We start from the raw sequence: 19,338 nt of genomic DNA on the forward strand, positions 1-19,338 counted from the left end.
AACACCCTGCACAGTGCAGGCCCTCTCCAAAGCAGTAATCCATTTGTGGATGTCGTCCCCTTGTTTAAAGGGGGGCACTATCTTACCAAGGTGTTTCGTATCGAAACTCTTTTCCCTATTACTAGGTACATTGCTGCCACCAGTGGGGACTGCCCCACTTAACTGTTGCTCTCTAGCAAAGGCAAGCCTCTCTTTGGCCAGGGCAAGTTCTTCCCTTTCAATCCTTAGATTGGCTGCCCTTTCCTTAGCTTCGTACACTCTCCTCTGAGGGGACGTCATCCCTCTCTGAGACGAGTTGTGAGAGCCATTGGTTTGAAGGGATCTGCCAGAGCCTCTTGACAGAGATCTGGCTCGTCCATTCCCAATGTTAAGCTGACCTGATAGTGGCCCCAGGGGTCCCCCAGTACCGCTATCATGTTTGCTTAAGTTGGACCTGCTTAGTCTGACGACTTCTACCTGTCCTTTATCTGCCTCATCCCCAGAGAGATCCTCATCCTCATCCTCCTCCACATCTTCGTTCTCAGTTGCGAGGTGGATGAGGTCAGGATCGTCCCGGGTTCCCTCAAGGGGAGGCATGTCTCCTTCTGGATTAGAAGAGCTACGAAGTTTTTCAGCTCTTCTGGCATCATAAGTCTCCAAGAGACCAATCAGAAAGGACGTTGTGGGGTTAGACCCCTGCTGAATCTTCCTGGAGTGACACAGTCGTCTTAACTCCTTGAAGCTCAGCACAGTATATCCTGAAGGGATGACCTGTGGAGGGTCAACTGACACAAGGGGAGACCCAGAGTTTCCTCCTTTGTCCGACATACTGTTTCTAGTGTGGTGTAAGTGATGCACCTACCTACACTACGTGTTTACCTACTGTACCCTTGCTAAGAGTTGTAGCCAAGGTGTGCTAAGCCTTGAGGAGCTACAACAGCTGGTTCAGTAGAACTCAGAGTATTCTAAGCTTTAGTTATATGTACTAACAGTACTTGTGCGATCTTTCAACAAGATATTCTTAGGATACGTGTGGTAAAACAACAGCAAGCTCAAATCCCAACCGCTGCTCACCAATGTGAGAAGTTGGCCCGATATGCAACGTTCGCTATTCTAGCGACCGCTATGTATCGTTCCAACGACCCTTATGGTGTTTGGTTGTAAGTCAACCTATAGACCAGCTATCCTAGTAGCGTGGATACGAGCAGTCTAAGGCTAAAGACTCGAGAGGGCGTGTTAAGCCAGCTGTTTACCACACATGTACCCCTTGAACACCCAGTGAAAGGACACCACACAAGTGTTATGAAAATAAACAGGATATTTATTAAGAATCACAACAGCCCTGTACTCTTTATGAGGACAGGGTACTAAGCACAAACCAAATCTCTTTAGCAAATACTTCAAGTGCACAATTAAAACAAGTGTCCGAGGACACGGAAAGGTTAAGGTCTCGGGCGGACCCGATAAGGCAAGTCGGAAGCGAGGGACTCGGGACCCTAGAGTAAGGAGGCTATGCAGGCACCGAAATGCCGAGTTACCTAGCCACGAGGGCTGCGGCTGCACAAGTCTTACAGGCGTCGGGGTCTTCGCTGACGAGCCAGGAGCCGGAAGAAAGGAGTTGCTGGCCGGCGACCAGTGCTGAATAGTTCGTAGAGATCCAAGCCTGGATCGGAGATTGATGAAACCTGAAAGCAGAGGGGACCAAGTTCGTACTACTAGCCAGTAGTCAGAGGGTACCAGGAAGGCACCGGGTGGCCGTCACCTCGACCAGGTGAGTGGGCGACGCTAGGCTCTGCAGTCTCACGGACCAGGAGGCGTTGTCGGCGACCACGGTGGAGGTGCGAGCTGTCCCACGAAGGATGATGCTGTCGGCGTCGCTGGGCCCAGGATGGGGCAACAAGCCTTGGCAGATCTCAGGGCCACGGGGTGGGCCTAAGATGGCGTCTTGAGTGGACCAGGAGGGTCCGGGGTGCTTCTCGCAAAGATGGAAGCAAGGGCCAGTCTGGAGCAACCAGACCAGCAGTGATGATTCTCGGATGTCGTCACAGAAGGGCACAAGCCAGCGGCGAGTGACCAGACAACGTGCTGAGCAGCGAGCAGAAGGGCCCCACGCAGATCGTGGAGATGCTGGGAGACTGCACTTCGGTGCTAGAGCGGCTCAGGGTCGGGGCTTCTCGGACCCCAGAGCACTCACCAGAGAGTTACCTCGATGGTCGTGCTGGTTTTTAAGAGCGTGCAGGTTCTGATGATGGCCGGTCCCTCGAGGTCTCGTCGCACCCACAGATCACAGCTGAGCTGATGACGTGGGTAGAGGTCAGAGGTGCCAGGGAAGCCGGTTCTCGTCGAGCTGGGCCGTCGGATCCTTGAGGAAGGACTTGCAGCAAACCGCAGAATTCTTAGATGGTGCCCGCTGATGCAGGGTGACTACTCCTTAGCCACAAGGGAGAAATCTTGAGAAGAGTCTTGAGTGTCCTTTCGTAGAAAGTAGTTCTTGATTCAAAGATGATCTAATTTGGAAGGGTCCCCGCTCCGGTCTTTATCCTAAAGAAAGGGGTGGGTACATGACTAGGTCCTGCCCTAAGGGTGGGACCAGGAAGGGGGGTAGTTACGCCCCTCTCCCCTGCCGGACTTTCCCCAGGCCAGGGCTGTCGCCCCTGGAACTGGTTCTAACCGGCAGATGCGTAGTGAGCACCGGGGTGCCACTCCGCAGTCACCTTCTCGCCAAAGCCCTACCTACCCAGAATACACAAACCCTGTCTGGGACGGTGCGAACAGCGCCCTCGACAGGAAACCCTTTGTCCAAGTGCTCCTCGCTGGAAGGACTCCCAGCAGCAGGAGGTCAGACTCGTGTCTGTGGTGGCAGCATCCATTTTGTGGAGCTGAGGCTTCAGTTAACTTTAACCGGGGTTCACAGTTACGTACATGTCGTGTCCCTCTAGAAGGGTGGGATGCTAACCTCATCGCCAGAGTTGGTGAGAGGGCAGCACCCCGATTCGTATGACACCTTACTCGACATCCCTTGATAACGCGACACCGGAGTTACCGATATGGTACGCGTTATCATGGAACAGCTATTGGGTCTTGATTCCGCAAGCTGCAACCGGGCTCGGCTCGGGCCTGAACCTAGCTCACACGAGCCCACGCACTCTGCCTTCAGGATTGTTAAGGCCTGCCATAGGAGTGACTGATAGGAACTCGGGTGTCCATTGTATGGTTAGATATAGAGCTACTATACCTAAAGCGAAGGGTGGTTACACGTCTTCGCCCCAGCTGTCGTGCAGCCAGTTGTGTCAAATTTAGGAGGCCAGCCAGGGGTGGCATAATACATGCTTCAGCCCCTGGCGGCCCTGGGTACACCTATGCCCTGCGTTACGGGGTCTGATAAGGTGGCCCAGTACCAATTGGTAAATGCACCTAGGGTACATATCGTAATTTAGAAAGAGAACAGCCAGGCTGTGGGTCTGATTAGCGGGCCCACAGCCAGAGAAAGTCGTAAACCAGTGAAACAAAAGCAAAAAATCTGGGTGATCATAGGATTGCAGACCCTACTCTCCTACAGCGTGTCCATCACATTATTTGGCCCTTATGCCACTTTGCCTTTTCACAGATTTATTTTCATTTTCTAAGTGAATTTTACTACAGAAAACTGTTTATATCTACAACAGTCTTATCAGATAAAGAATTAGTCCATGGAAGAAATGGTGTTTTGTTCTTCTCAGGAACACTTTTTTCCTTGACTATAGCTATTGTGACTTAATGAAAAAGGGTTGTGGTTCTGGTGTAAGGACTCTCTTCTGCTCCTAATGTGGTGGATCCAGGGGACATCTACTGAAATATAAAAGCGAATTTTCAGCCCCTGCAATTCTTGTGGGCCAAGGAATGATTTTATTAGTGACCCTCCTACGAAATACAACTACATCTTCAACACATACCCTAAGGAGCACTTGTGAGACATTGTCATCAAATACACACTGAGACAGAAAATGGAGTCTGTTTATGCTATAAATGATGGTGCTTTGCTTTTCTCTGGAGAAGAATCTATGAGGGATACTTCTATTCCCTTGTTAAGGGACTATAATTCTAAAGGCAGAATCATTAACGTTTTTTTCTTGAGTAGAAAAGGGGAAAAAAGCTCTGCTGATCTGGCCCAAGAAAACTATTGCACAACCCACCATTATTTCTGCTTCTATACCATCAACGACTTGCTTGTGACAGTAAGAGAGACTGCAAAATCTTCGCTGATAGCTGCCTCCTGACCAGCTTGTAGGTGATCCTCGCCTTGAAGATGTCTCTAGGCCAATGCAATGAGAGCTATAATCCTCCCATCCCCATTCAGTGAAATGCTACAAATTGCTTCTTGCTTGCCATTGGTTCAGTGACAACTGTTTACACAATGGTCATACATCTGAATTTCTACTGGAATCTTTGCATTTTAATCTGATTTACAATGTTGATCATACTTTTGCTGATGGTACCTTGGATTTATTTTCATGAGAAAGCGGTGGCGTTTCCTGTAGTTCAAGAATTTCAGCCATTTACTTGTTCTCACAGAGCACGTGTAGCTCATCATGCTGTGAACTTCACGACATATCCTGTGCCAGACCATAGTGTTAGGGAAAGAAATCCTTATCAGATCATGAATATGACCGAAATTATTCATTATTCCGTTATGTTTTAAAAATATCCCTCAAGTACGTTATAATTTATGTGCCGTTTCATGGGACCTAACTGCTGTCAAATGTTGGTTAGATTTAGTCTCCTAGGTTAATTCATTAATACCTGTTTTATTTTCATCATTACGGAAACCATTACATTCGCAGATATAAAAGCTGCTAAGAAATATATAATTCTACAGAGTGGAAACTTCAATGGTTCCATCTCAAAAATAGACCTGGAAGTTTTGAAAAAAGATCTCCTTATTTTAATAGTAATGACAGGTCTGATCCCTCTGCCTTTTATTATTCACATGAACCAAGGTAACTTAAAGACCATTCTGATCACTAAGCCCAGATTTATGTTCGTGGCATGTGTAGATGTAGATACACATGCTGTACATACTCCTTCCATCCAGAGTTGGGCGCGTATGTGTGTACCTTGTTTCGCTCGCCTACAGCGCCCTTGACAGCTCCTTTGGTACCAACATGGAAGACACCCTCTAGACCGTCTTTGGCTCTGAAAACTCCATTGACACCCAAACCAACCCTCGCGGCAGACACAAAAAGAAATTAAGCTTAGATTTTCACTGTCTAGAGCTCCGTCCTTAATGCATTTGAGGACCAAGCTCAGTGCCAGGCCAAAGCGAATCCCGATCCACCCAAACACTGGCTGCATTTTCGCCCGGCCCCCACCTCAGCCTCAAGAATCAATTAATTAATCTAAATGAAAATTGACTTTTGAGGAAGCTAATGAGCAGGAGCCTGAGCCACAGGCCAAAGAAAAGAGGACGTCCTCTTCTAACCCGATCCCGCCCACATCCACTTTCTCCCCCATTTTCTTCTCTTCCTCATCTTCTTCCATCCTCTCCACCTCCACCCACCCCGTTTAATGTCAAACATACACAACATCTCTACCTGAATCACCAGAGGGTTCTCCGCATTCTGCCCTTGGTGGGGGGGAGGGGGAGGGGTGAGGACAGCTCAGACTATCCACAGGATCCCTACAATGCCCCATTTGGCCCGCAGTCACATGATAGCTCGGAGTTATTGATCAGGACCTTTATCCGGCTAAGCGACCCCCCGCCGGAAGACACTACCTTGTACCACGAGGTCCTGCAATGAGGAGCCTCTTATCACAGAATGTAAATGCAGAAAATTCTGGAGAATTAGGATTTCTTTATGGAGACGTTATCCTCAGCCCAGCTCTCCTTGCAGTTTCTCTCTGCGTTAAAAGAAAAGGGTAGTTAAAAAATGCAACGCCTCAGACCCCACATATGTTAGAGGACAACTCCCTCCCCACTTCCTGGTAGTACATACAGCCCTTAAGCATGCAAATGCCCAAGGCACCGGTGATGCACCGCCACTGTACAAAGAGAGCAGAAAGATAAATGTGGAAAGGTAATCAGGTCGCTGCTCAGTTAACAACACACTGGTGCTTAGCCAACTCTGTTGCCCTGCTTTCCAGGTGGGATTGGGCACACTGCAGCGAAATGGAGAACCTCTCCAACATCTTCCAGGACAGTACAGAAAGTGAGGCCAAGAGCTTGTGGCGGCGGGTGAAGTAATATGAAACACTTTCTACCTCTTTCCAGGGTTATCCGTAAGCTGTGTCTATATTGAGTCAAACATTTCCCTCTAGCCTCAGATTTCTAGAGTAGCTAGTACATGTTTCTGGCACACTATACTTCGAAAAAAAATCTTGACTTAGTGCAGTCTTTCCTCGACTAAGACAACTATAGCAATCTGGGTCTCCTGGAGAAGCTCGTCGGGCGTCAGCTGGTGCAGAATGCTGCAGCAGGGCTCATCACCAGCACCCACTGTCATGATGTCTCTAGAATGCTTCATCCTTGGTGTCGAGGATCTCCGCCAATAATGGGAGTTCTTAGTAAGGTTTTATGGATATAAGTTAGGATCCAGTCACTAAAAATACCTACAGGTGTACCCAGAGTATTTTTCTCTTTACTAGGGTACTTGTGGTGCAATGAAAAAAGAAAAACAATCCTATTTGCATGTTGGCTGAACATGATGAGTCATATATCCATTTACCAACATATTTCGTCCTCTTCAGCTATCCAGCAGAGTGAAAGGTCTTCAGAGTAGTAAGTTATGCAGATCCCTAGCTATCGAGACTGAGTTATGCTATGACCGTCCTGACTCTGTTGGACACGGTCGCTCCCTACTGCCCTGCTCTTCCCTTAACGCTGGCTGGGTATCGTTAGCGCTGCTACTGTGCCTACTTTGACTGTGGCATTATTTAACTGCGCCTCTGCTTGCTTGAATTTGCTATACTTCGCTAGCGCTGTGAGAGTGCCTACATCGATTGAAGCTTGTTATTTTTCACAGTGCCTTGCTCCTAGATATAGCGCTTTGTCTGTCTGCTTGACTGTCTGCGCCCCGCTACTCACCACAGATTAATTAATTAACTATTTCTCCCCAACCCGGTCGGCTATTGCCTTTGAGCCGCCATTGCCTGGGTTGTTGTTGTTGTGGCCGGAGCCCGCCCCCTACACCACGCACCCGCCTCCCAGCAGCTCCTCCCTCGCCCCTCCCCCTCCACTATCCTTATATGACAGATGCAATAGCGTGCAGCGTTCACGCGCAGCGACCGCGCCCCATTCGCGCCGAAGGTGCGCCAAAGGTAAGCCCGTCTACGCCCGTCCGCGCCTGGACCGCGCCCAGCGCCATACCCCTGGTCCTCGTAAAGCCCACCCCTCCCGCATTACTTACGATGCCACCACCCTCCTAGCCCTTAACCCCGGCCGTTCCCCCAACTGCGTCCAAGCCGCTCCTGGACACACCCATGGACCCTTCTCCTGCAACTCCTGCAAGTTCGACGGCACCAAGAACAACTCCTCATCCACGAACACAAAACAGATATCCGACCCCAACCACCTACTATGCATCCTGCTCAACACCCGCTCGGTCCACAGGCACGCCATTGACCTCTGGAATCTACTAGACACCATCTCTCCGGACGTCGCCTTCCTAACAGAAACATGGATGAACGCCGCATCAGCCCCAGACATCACCATTGCCATCCCGGAAGGCTATAAGATCATTCGCAAGGACCGTACCGGCCACACAGGAGGAGGCATCGCTATCGTCCATAAGAAATCCATCCGCATCTCAACCAGCTCAGACGTCAATCTCGCCAACTCTGAACACCTTCACTTCCAGATCCACACCGACCCCAAGACCACGCTCAGAGGCATCCTCCTTTACAGACCACCAGGACCCCGCGCACAATTTAGTGAAGACATCACGGACGTCATCACTCCACACGCGCTCCCCTCCGAGGAGTACATCCTTTTGGGAGACCTCAACTTTCACCTTGAAAAGAACAACGACCGCAACACCACTACCCTTTTGGACAACCTCGCCAACCTCGGACTTAAACAACTTGTCACTACCCCCACCCACATCGCAGGTCACACACTCGACCCTATCTTCACCTCCAGCAAACATGTCTCCTTCAGCCACACCACAGCTCTCCTTTGGACTGACCACAGCTGCGTTCACTTTACCTACAACAAGCCCGCATCCAACATCCACCCCCAACCCACTCTGCAAAGAAACTGGAACAAAATCACCATCGACCACATCTCCTCATCGCTTCTGCAAAACCCCCCAGCCCACTCCTCAAACCCAGACCAAGCAGCCACCAACCTCACCCAATGGTTATCCAACAGCGCCGACATCCTAGCACCACTGAAAAAACGACAAATCAAACTAGGCAGCAAGAAGGCCTCCTGGTTCAACGATGATCTTCAGAAATCCAAGAAACTCTGTCGCTCCCTTGAGAAGGCCTGGAAAAAAGACCCAACCACCAGCACCAAGGACGCCTTCAAAAACGCCACCCGCATACACCACCAACTGATCCGGAATGCCAAGAAAGCCGCTTTCAAGGACCGACTAGATAACAACGCCCACAACAGCAAGGAATTATTCAACATCGTCAAGGAATTTACCAACCCCTCGACCAACTCCAACGACATCACCCCCTCTCAAGCCCTCTGCGACTCCCTAGCCTCATTCTTCCACAACAAAATTGCAGACATCCACAACAGCTTCGACAACCGACCCAGAGACCAACCCACCCAACCCCCTGCAGGACCCCCACCCCCCCCGAATATCCTCAATGACTGGAAGCCAATCTCCAATGAGGACACCATCCGTCTGATGAACTCTATCCACTCAGGATCCCCCACAGACCCATGCCCTCACCATATCTTCAACAAAGTAGACTCCATCATAGCACCACACCTCCGAGACGTCATCAACTGCTCCCTCAAATCCGGCACCTTCCCGGAAAGCTGGAAACATGCCGAACTCAGCGCCCTTCTGAAGAAACCCACAGCTGACCCCACCGAACTCAAAAACTACCGCCCCATCTCGCTCCTCCCATTCCCGGCCAAAGTCATCGAGAAAGCTGTCAACAACCAGCTCGCCGCCTTCCTCGAAACCAACAAATCCCTCGACTCCTCACAATCCGGCTTCCGAGCCAAGCACAGCACTGAAACCGCCCTCATCGCAGCAACAGACGACATTCGAACTCTACTGGACAATGGAGACACAGTCGCCCTCATCCTCCTCGACCTCTCCGCAGCCTTCGACACGGTCTGTCATAGCACCCTTTTACATCGCCTCAGAAACGTCGGAATCCAAAGAAAAGCACTGGAATGGATCACCTCGTTCCTCACCGGAAGAACCCAGAGAGTCCGCCTTCCACCATTCAAGTCAGAGGCCACTGAAGTCATCTGCGGCGTACCACAAGGATCTTCACTCAGCCCCACCCTCTTCAACGTATACATGAGCCCCCTCGCGGTCATCGCACGCCAACACAACCTCAACATCATCTCCTACGCCGACGACACTCAACTGATCCTATCACTCACCAGAGACCCTAACTCCGCCAAAACCAACCTGCATGAAGGAATGAAAGAAGTAGCCGAATGGATGAAACACAGCCGTCTGAAACTGAACTCAGACAAAACAGAAGTCCTCATCCTAGGCACCTCCCCCTCCGCCTGGGATGACTCTTGGTGGCCAGAGGCCCTTGGAAAAGCACCCATCCCGACGGACCACGCACGGAACCTGGGCGTCATCCTGGATTCTCACTCTCGATGAACAGACAAGTCAACGCCGTTTCTTCATGTTGCTTCAACATTCTTCGCATGCTCAAAAAAACATTTCGCTGGATCTCCACCGAAACTAGAAAAACAGTCACCCACGCTCTGGTCACGAGCCGGCTGGACTATGGAAACACCCTTTACGCCGGTACCACTGCAAAACTCCAGAAAAAACTCCAACGCATCCAGAACGCTTCAGCTAGGCTCATATTAGACATCCCGCGTAAAGAACACATCTCTGGTCACCTGAAAAGCCTCCACTGGCTCCCCGTCAATAAGAGGATTACTTTCCGACTCCTAACCCACGCACACAAAGCACTCTACGAAATTGGACCCGAATGCCTCAACACACGACTGTCCTTCTACACCCCCCCCCCCCCGCCAGCTACGATCCTCCAACCAGGCCCTTGCCACTGTACCTCGCATCAACAAAACCACCATGGGAGGTATATCCTTCTCCTACCTGGCAGCTAAAACCTGGAACTCACTTCCCACTCACCTTCGCTTTACTCAGAACCACCTAGCATTCAGAAAGCAACTTAAAACGTGGATATTTGACAAGTAAGTCCCCACCCCTCTCCAAGCGCCTTGAGACCCTCTGGGTATGTAGCGCGCTATATAAATTTATTGACTTGACTTGACTTGACTATAGATGTTCGTGATGCGGCCTGCCCCTCTCATACCTGAATAATGAAGCAGGAATACCTAGTTAGGGTTTCTATTGCTTCATTGGCATTATGAAGGACACCACCTTGTAGTCACACATTCACCCAGGCTCAGTGCCGGCCCCATTACCTATATACCTCCTTGTTCAATGCCAAACGGTTGATGTCCACAAACTTATTCAAGACACACACCCTAGTGAGCACAGCATTATGAGACTATCCAGTGCACCTTTTGAGGTTGCCCCAAAATGAAGCTACGCTTTGAATTTATTGAATATAATTTTCAGGCTTCAGCATACATTTACCCAGTAGAATTTGTCAGTGTGGTACTTTACTTATAACCCCTTCCATGCTCATGACGAGCTCAGCTCGTCATGGAGTGGCCATTCATTTCAATGGAAATTATATGAGACTACTGATAATGCCTTAGCACTGTGTCTTCGTGTAGTTTAGAGCGATTATCAGTGGTACAGCTGAATTTCTTTCGTTTTCTTTTTATGTCCCACACAATAAGATACCTTTGTGTAAGCCTTTTATAGTTAACAGATTTTGATAGAATGAGCATGGCCTGAAAGATTTCGATACCAAAGTGACTGCTATTGATTTATGTTTTTATAAATATGTGTTTGTGATTTTTTGGTTTTAAATTGTTCATTTTCTTCTTTAGGCTTGTGGATTAGTAAAGAACCTAGCTCTGATGACTCATATCACTACAGATATGGAAGATGGCCCGATTATCAAATTAGCCAGTAATTTGGGAGTAGAAGATGTAAATCTGCTGTGTGGAGAAGAGCTTTCATATCCAAATGTATTTCTTGTTTTTCTCAATGGTATGAGTTTTTGTTACTTTCATCATTGCATGTGTACACTGAATTTGTGTTTTATAAGGTCATGTTATACATAACAATTGGCTCTAGATTTACATATAATTGAGAGACATGATTAGGACAGATATCACAATAATTGATAGCAGCTCGTTGTCTGTTGTCATAAGTGGTACTTGTACATCATCACTCTCTTAGGTAAAAAGTCTACTGGAAAAATAACGAGTTTAGGGGTCTCGCACTATGGCAGTGCAATGTGTTTATGATCAGCATGGAATACACCTGTGGCTTATGTTTTCTTGTTCAGCTTTTTCACCCAAGCAGGTTGAGAAAGAGACTGTTTAACTTGGATAAATAGTAGTTTAGCAGACGTTTCTAATATCTCAAGATCTTCCTGTAACTACTGTACACCGGAATCTTCATTTAACATAGCACAATTAAAGTCTGCCAATCTGAAGTAGGAGGATGCTAACAAACACAGTGATCCTTCGTCTGTTAATAAGAGTTTTTTTTTATTCCTCTGACCGTTAAAATGCTTCAGCAGTGTATAACAGGCACGGCCATGACCCACTAGGTGAGCTCCATTGACCTACCAGACACACAGTTTTACTCCAGTTGGTCAATGCATCTCAGTCTTCAGAGGTAAGGTCTTCCTTTTGTTCCAAGCATATAGCTGACACCTAACAGATAGGACTACCACATCCCACACCTACACAAAAAGAAGATCTGAATGCTCCTCTCTCTTGGGAGGAAATACGAGATGGCATATTCTCATTATCCAATGAGAAGTCACCGGGGCCGGACGGATTACCAGCCAAATTTTATAAAGCCTATGCATATATTTTAGTGCCACAGTTGCTGAAGATGTATGTGGCCGCTCTAGATCTGTCTACACTCACTGATATGCAAAATGAGGCATTATTGGTCTCTCTCCTGAAACCTGGCAAAAACACTGAATCCCTGGGTCCTATCGACCGCTGGCGCTACTTAACACTGACTATAAGTCTTTGCATCACTACTGGCTAGCCGGCTCTCACCTTTAGTGAAAACATTAGTGCATCCAGATCAGAACGGTTTCGTTCCCACCCGGAATACCTCACTAAACTTCTGTCGTTTTTTTCGGGTACAGCAATACGCACTCCATGGATGGCCTCGTTCTGGTTCACTAGTGCTCGATCTGGAAAAGGCCTTTGAGTCTTTGGAATGGCCCTACCTGGCGGCTGTGCTCGATAAGTATGATCTCTGGGGCCATTACCTCAGTATGATCCAGTTGCCCTACCGTCCGGATCCGTACTGGCAGGCTCCTATCAGATCCTGTCAGAGTAAGGCGGGGTTCGCACCAGGGCTGCCTGCTGTCCCATCTGCTCTTTGCTCTGGCCATGGAACTGCTAGCGATACTACTCTGTAGCAGTGGTGATGACTGGGGTATACTGCTAGGGGAAGGGACAAATGCTGTATCCCTGTACGCCAACGATTTAATGTTGTACCTCTGTGATATTGCTGCCACCCCTGCGTCTATAGAGGGCCCGTTGAGGACCTTTGAGGCGATGTAAGAACTTTGGGTTAGCTGGCAAAAATCTGGAGTGTACCCCTTTGATGCGCTCATGGAGGAGACGGACATGTGTATCAATGGCTCATGCCTCCCGTGGTATCCTACCACCTTCCGATACCTAGGACTATTTATTTATTGGACACCTGATGATTTGCTGGAAGTCAACTTAATGAGGGCGGTCTCAGTGGTGCGAGCCCAAGTGCAGTTTTGGAAAACACTCCCACTGAATGTTATGAGTCCTGTCACCCTACTGAAGATGATAGTCCTTCACAAGTTGTTATATTACTTCTCGAATTTCCCGGTCCATGTCCCAGCCAAAATCTTCCGAGACTTGGAGAGCATGTCCCGAGACTTCATATGGAATAAGGGCAGGCCACGTTTTGCTCTGTGGTAATTACATGCACCTACCACTCAAGAGGGGGGAGGTAGCAATTTCTAATATGGAACTGTACTATATAGCTGCCCAGCTCCAATGGTTAACAAGTGGCTTAGCAGCAGCAATTTGGATGACACAGCAACCTTGCAACAGCCGTGGACTCACACTCAAATATATCATCTGTTTCATCCTGCAGCCAAGTCCCCAAGACCGTCCCAGCTACATTTAGGGTTAGCATACAGATGTTACAGGAGGAGCCTGCATCTCACCTGCGTGACTCTTCTGTACGCCCCGATAATACCACTCCTAGGGACACCAAGGGGGAGAGCTGGTACTTTTGAGGAGGCTCTCACACATTGGCGTGCGGCTGGCATGGACACTTTAGGCGACCTCTATAGGGATGGTGCGCTATTAACGTTTGAGGCTCCGGCGGATGACACAGACTTACCTGTAGGGCAGTTCTTACTTCACACCGCCTTAGTGAGAGCCTTGTCGACTCTTTGGGGAGACCTAACGACTGTGCCCCCAATGCATTTATTAATACAGTACCTATATGTCATGGGGGCGGGGCCACACATAGTACATTGGGTAGTGCCTTACTTACGCACACGTCGAAACCAATGACGTCCCTCCGTGCCCGCTGAGAGGCGGACCGTGGCCCACCCTGGACCGACAAGGAATGGGGTAATATCCTGGTCTGCCCCATTTATATACAGAGAAGCTCCAAATTCAAATTAATACAAACTTCATATTGTTTATGATCAACCATGCTGATGCATGGAGCTAGTGACCTCAATTGCAAACTGGTAACAGCGCTGCAGAACCGTGAGCAGGCGATCATGACATTGCATGGTTTACCATTTGCTGATGCTACATGTGAGAACTATTATAAACAACAAGAGTAACTTCTCTTCACAAAGAGAAACAGAGTAGAGCGAGCATGGGAAATCTTACCAGATTCTGAAAAAATCATACTAGATTTTAAGAAAGCCCTCACTAACCAACCTAGTTGGTGACATGCTTCATCATCGGACCCTACCGGGAGAGGCTGAATGCCTCCCCGGTGTGCTTTGACGCCAAGGTTACCGTGGAGCTGGATTTTTTGGTGGGTGAAAGTGTGATTGAGTGGTTTTAAAAATGTCTAGATTGTGTCCAAGATAACTTTATTAGATGGCCAATCCGACACACTAAAAACAGAGTGTGGGAAACCAGGCTAAATTAATTGTTCAGCTGTCTCCCATTAGGTGGGGTCGACATGTGATATAACACCCATGGACACTATAAACTCTGTCGCTGCCCCACAGGGGCCCATACCATCATCTTTGAGTACTGGAACTAATGTTGTAGCAAATAATCCAGCAAATGATGGTGGGGGAAGGAGGGCTGTTGTAAATGAAGGCCCACCTACCTTGCAGCCAAGGGGTGAATCTTCTAGCGTACAAATTATGAAAAGGTTGCCCCGCATTGATCCCACCATCTGTTTCCTATGCCGTGATATTAGCAGGGGTCCCCCCACCAAGACAGGATAGGAGGGAGGAGTATAGAGAACTGAAGAATAAGTGCATTTATTGGCTTAATGCCAATCGCCCCCTCCCCCTGTATGTTTCATCAGAAATTCTGTTTGCTAGGCGTGTGGATTGGATGGGTCCCCTACATAAGTCCATAGAGGGTGATTGCATAATCATTAACTTTAGGGATAGGAATGCAGTAGAACATATCTGTAACTGGCATGTTGCAAGCCCGGGACATCCAATTCAGCCCCTGCCCCTTACCTACTTCTAGCACCCCCACCACAAAATAGCTTAAGTAACCCATTCTCAAGAAGTTTAGGCAACCGGGTAGCCAAAATGGGCGGTATCAGCACCCACAATAGATTTGACATACTCTCGGGGTTGGAAGACTGTGATTGACAGTCACCTTTGCCCGGACCAGAGATGCAAGCTTACCCACAGCAAGCAGAAGAAAGGGGAAGTAAGTTACTGATAAGGGGGAGGGCGGGGGGGGGGAATGGGGATGAAGACACTGCACTGTCTGGCCACAATAAGATCCCTTTAGTGTCAGAACTTAGTGCACACCCACCACTTAGATCACAGAGTGTAATATATACAACGATGGAAATAGAGATCCAACCGCCCCCTGTTAGTCCCACCACTATAGATGGTGGCCACGATTTCCTATATAGGGTAGATCAGGGGATGGTCAGAGGTTTGGGTCCTGAAAATGGTGATGTTGGGTGTGACCCCGCAATAGGGACGGACCGTACAGTTGATAGAATTCACTTTTCGATGCTCTAATTACCCTATGATGACGTGTGAGTTAGCATCATATGACTAACTAATGCATTTACGTAAACGCACTTATGCCGAATTCATATACTCACCTATACTAATATCCGAATGTACGTGTGACCATATTAGTTTCTTAGCTTAGCCTGTGTGCCACCATTTTGTGTAACTCTCTGTGCCTGCGGGCTCTGCTCGCTCATGCCCCTCCCGCAGGAATACAGAAATATACTAAGACAGCAGTTTTTCGTTTCTCGGCTCACTGGGACCGAAACTAACAAGTTATGTTATCTGCAATGTTCTCATGCCCAGAGACGCCGAAGCCTAGCTCCCTGGCCTTGAGCAGAGATAATAATGTATCCCTCGCAGGTGCAGATGCCTGCTGTATGAGAGCATTGTCCACTGGCCTGGGGCTCAGTAGTTTTCCACAAGGGGCGTACCCCATTTACTGTACTGCATTATAATGTATTGCTGTGATGCAGAGAGTCAGTCCTCTCGTTCGCACTCCTAGGAGTGAGGTCGGACAGGGCCCTCTCATATGAGTGTTGTTTGGCCTAATAAAGACTTTTGTTTTTACTTCTCCACTGTCCGGCTGACTTCCTATAAGGTAATTATAGGTGAGTGCTGTAAGTCACTCTAGTGGATTTGAGCCACGCTTATCAGATGGCGCCCGAATAGGGACCCCGCGATAAGGATCTTTCTCACCCGTAAGTGGGTAGCAGAAGACCGGGGACCCGCTGGTCGGCACGGTGGGTTCGGGATCCCATTTGATGCCGAGCTTGGTTCTCGCAGCGCTGCCCCACCCTGCTGATCGGGAGAGGTCCCGGTTCGGATCTTACGCCGGGGTCCAGAAGGCGGAACGCGAAGCTGACCGTGTTGGTCCTGGCAGCCGGAGGTGGAGAACGGTAGAGGTCGGTGCCGCATACGGAAGGTGAGTGGTCCACCTGTGATTGCTGAAGGAACGGGAGTGTTCCGAGAGACTAGAGTGTCTCCGATGATTTAAGGAGCCGGTGTGCTCCTGGGGCTAGTGTGCTCCGGGGAACTCAGAGTACGAGTTGGTGCTCTGACAGACTTGATGGGGTTGGGGACATATTTCGAGGCAATTGTTTGTAGTGATCCGACCGAATGGTACTGTGGTGGAGGCGTGGCTCATTGTGGGTAGACTCTGGCGCGCTTACCCTGAACTCCTAGTGTGGTGATTCAGTGGGGGTGTGATCCGGGTTTCCCGCGGTAAAGCGCGCAGCGATCCATAGTGCCGCACGGGTAGCGGATTCGTTCCCCCTCCTCAGAACAGTTAGTGTACTGTTCGGTCTGCGGTAGAGTCCAGGTTCCCCAGGACTTGGTCGACGGGCCTTGTCCCATTTGATAACACGTGTTTTGGAGATATTGTATATGTGTACGTGGTTCATTTACATGTTTGTGTGTGGGTAAATTTGGGTTGTGATTAGAGTTAAAGTAAAGATGCCGTGTCTTAGCAAGTTGCGATGTTTTGGATGCTGTTGTCGACCCTCAGATACTAGACTGGCCGAGAGCCAACCCGCACCCCCTGAAGGGACACCGAGTTTTGATATGTATGTTAAACATGGACTGGTTCCGATTATGTTTGGTACTTTGTGGCATCGATACACTGCTGATAATGTGGATTTACAATGGCCTTTGACGGGTTCTTTTGATGAAGCTAAATTGGATTATTTGCAAGACAAACTGTTTGCTAGGCGTAGCCGCCAGAGTATGTTCGACTCTTTGCGAGTGTGGCAGAAAGAGGTCAGGAAACGTAAGATGCGAGAGGAGAAAGAGGAGTATAAAAAGTCCACCCAGACTATGGCGCAGAAAGCGAAAGAACACATGGGGAATGAGAATGCACTACGCATGGAGCGCGCAGATAGACTTTGTAGGTTGAAAGAAAATAAAAGTTACGTAGTACGGGAGGACGACCCAGATGAGATGGAGGACATTTTGGATGCCCGACCCCCACCCCCTTATGCCCCACAGCCATTGTACCCCTCCTTGCCACTTTCGGCCCCTAGTAGCGCCATTCCAGGTCCTTCAGCGAGCGCCCCTCAACAATCCCTGCCCTCGACACCCCTCGTTTCTCTACTCCAGCCCACTTCACCCGCCCCCTCGCCATTTTCTTTAGCACTCCCTACTGTTTCAGCTAGCACCACCCCCAGCCAGGAGATGTTAACACCGAGTCGAGGCGCAGGTAGCGGATTGCTTTCACAGGTACGGAAGTTGCTTACACGTTCTACTGTTGGTTTGGATGAAAAGAGTTTGGTGGCTAATCAGGCATGTCAATGGGCCAGGAATAATATTTACTCGTTCGAAGATATTTGGTCCACCATGAAAGATTTTGAGCCGTTAATGCAGCAACACGCTTTGTGGCACATGGCCAGTGTACTGATACCGCTATGGGAGCAGGGATATGGAGGTGTGGCCCCAGCGGTTTTGCGGGATATACAGGCTGGAGCGTATAGAACGAACACGGGGGTAAGGGAAGTGATGAGTAGTCTGCGCGCGCTTTTGCAATACAGGAATGAATTACCCTCTGCCGGTACACCCCATTTCCCAGGTCTCCACCCAATGCGAGAGGTGCACCCTATTTTTCATCCCGAGGTCCCCGAGTTGTTAGACCCAGTTACGAGGGCCGTTACAAGGAACAGAATTGATGCGCACTTTCAGGAGCAATGGGTGTACACGCCATGGAAGAGAAGTGAGGTGTTGTCATTAAAGGCTCAGTTGCCGGATTCCAGAAAGAATCCGACCGCCTATTACAAAGAACTTACGGAAGCGGCGTCTTCTACTGTGATGACGTTGGCTGATGTTGAATTGTTTTTCGGGCTTTTGGTCCCGGTTGATGTGTGGCGGCAAGTGAAAGGTACGGATCATACGGAGGAGCTGGGTGGTACATGGCAGGAGTTGAAGGATTGGGACAAGGAGCGTAAGCCAGGAGAGAAGCCGAAGGCTGAAATATTAGCTTTACCGGGGCGCATAATAAAGTACATGCACTCCCTCATTCCCCCGAAAAAGGTAGATTGGGACAAGTTGACGGCTTGCAAGCAGAAGAAAGATGAGGCGGTCTCCGATTTCTTTACAAGGTTTGAAGAAACGTACATGGATTTTAGTGGACAGGATGTGTCACAGGATGGGGGGTTACGGCTCTTTGTCAACAGGTTTGTCACCAATTTGTTGCCTGAAATATCGGCTAGGCTGCAGGCGTCGGAGAGTACGTGGACTACGTCCTCTCCTTCGGGAATACTTAGCATGGCGCAATATTACGAGCACAGGGAAAATGAGAACAAGGATAAGCAGGAAAAGAAGGCTAAGGATTTGAAGACAAGAGTTTTGTTGCAGCAAGTGGCAAGAGGCAGAGGCAGGGGTTCGGGTGCGGCGCCAGGTCGCGGTGGCGGATTTGGAAGAGGTGAGAGCAGGGAAAGACTGGGACCGAATCAGTGCGCAAAGTGCAAGCAGGAGGGGCACTGGTGGAGGGATTGCCCGCTGCTTCAGGCGAACGCTGGTGTAGGGCGCGGACGAGGAAGAGGGGGTGGTGATTTTGGGAGACAGGCTGCGCGATCAGAAGGAAGCGGGAGACCGGGTGGCAATTATTTTGACAATAATTCCAATAGGCAGCAGTTACAGAGCGATGGTGCCCAGTACTATAACGATGATTACTCAGTTGATGATTTGACAGGGTTCTCCCACAACTAGGACAGCGTAGGACAGAGCATGGGACCAGTACTTATGGAAGTTGATCAGAGGGGACCTTATGTCGAAGCCGACTTACTAGGGTCTCAACAGAAATTTCTAGTGGATACGGGTGCAATGAAAAGTTCAGTGGCTCGTTCTCGGGTCCCAGGGGCGGCTCTGTCTGGCAAGAAT

General features: G+C 49.2%; 1 protein-coding gene across 1 annotated transcript in view; it reads left to right on the forward strand.

Annotated features, from left to right (window-relative positions):
• The window catches only part of POLR3B (RNA polymerase III subunit B), a 1,027,565-nt gene that overhangs the window by 523,871 nt on the left and 484,356 nt on the right, over positions 1–19,338 (forward strand). Inside the window, exon 15 of the mRNA XM_086921773.1 lies at positions 11,096–11,258. Coding sequence (XP_086777899.1) covers positions 11,096–11,258 — 163 coding nt within the window. The remainder of the gene's footprint in view (positions 1–11,095; positions 11,259–19,338) is intronic.

This window comes from Lissotriton vulgaris, chromosome 1_1 (genome assembly GCF_964263255.1).
Source record: "Lissotriton vulgaris chromosome 1_1, aLisVul1.2, whole genome shotgun sequence".
Taxonomy (NCBI): domain Eukaryota; kingdom Metazoa; phylum Chordata; class Amphibia; order Caudata; family Salamandridae; genus Lissotriton; species Lissotriton vulgaris.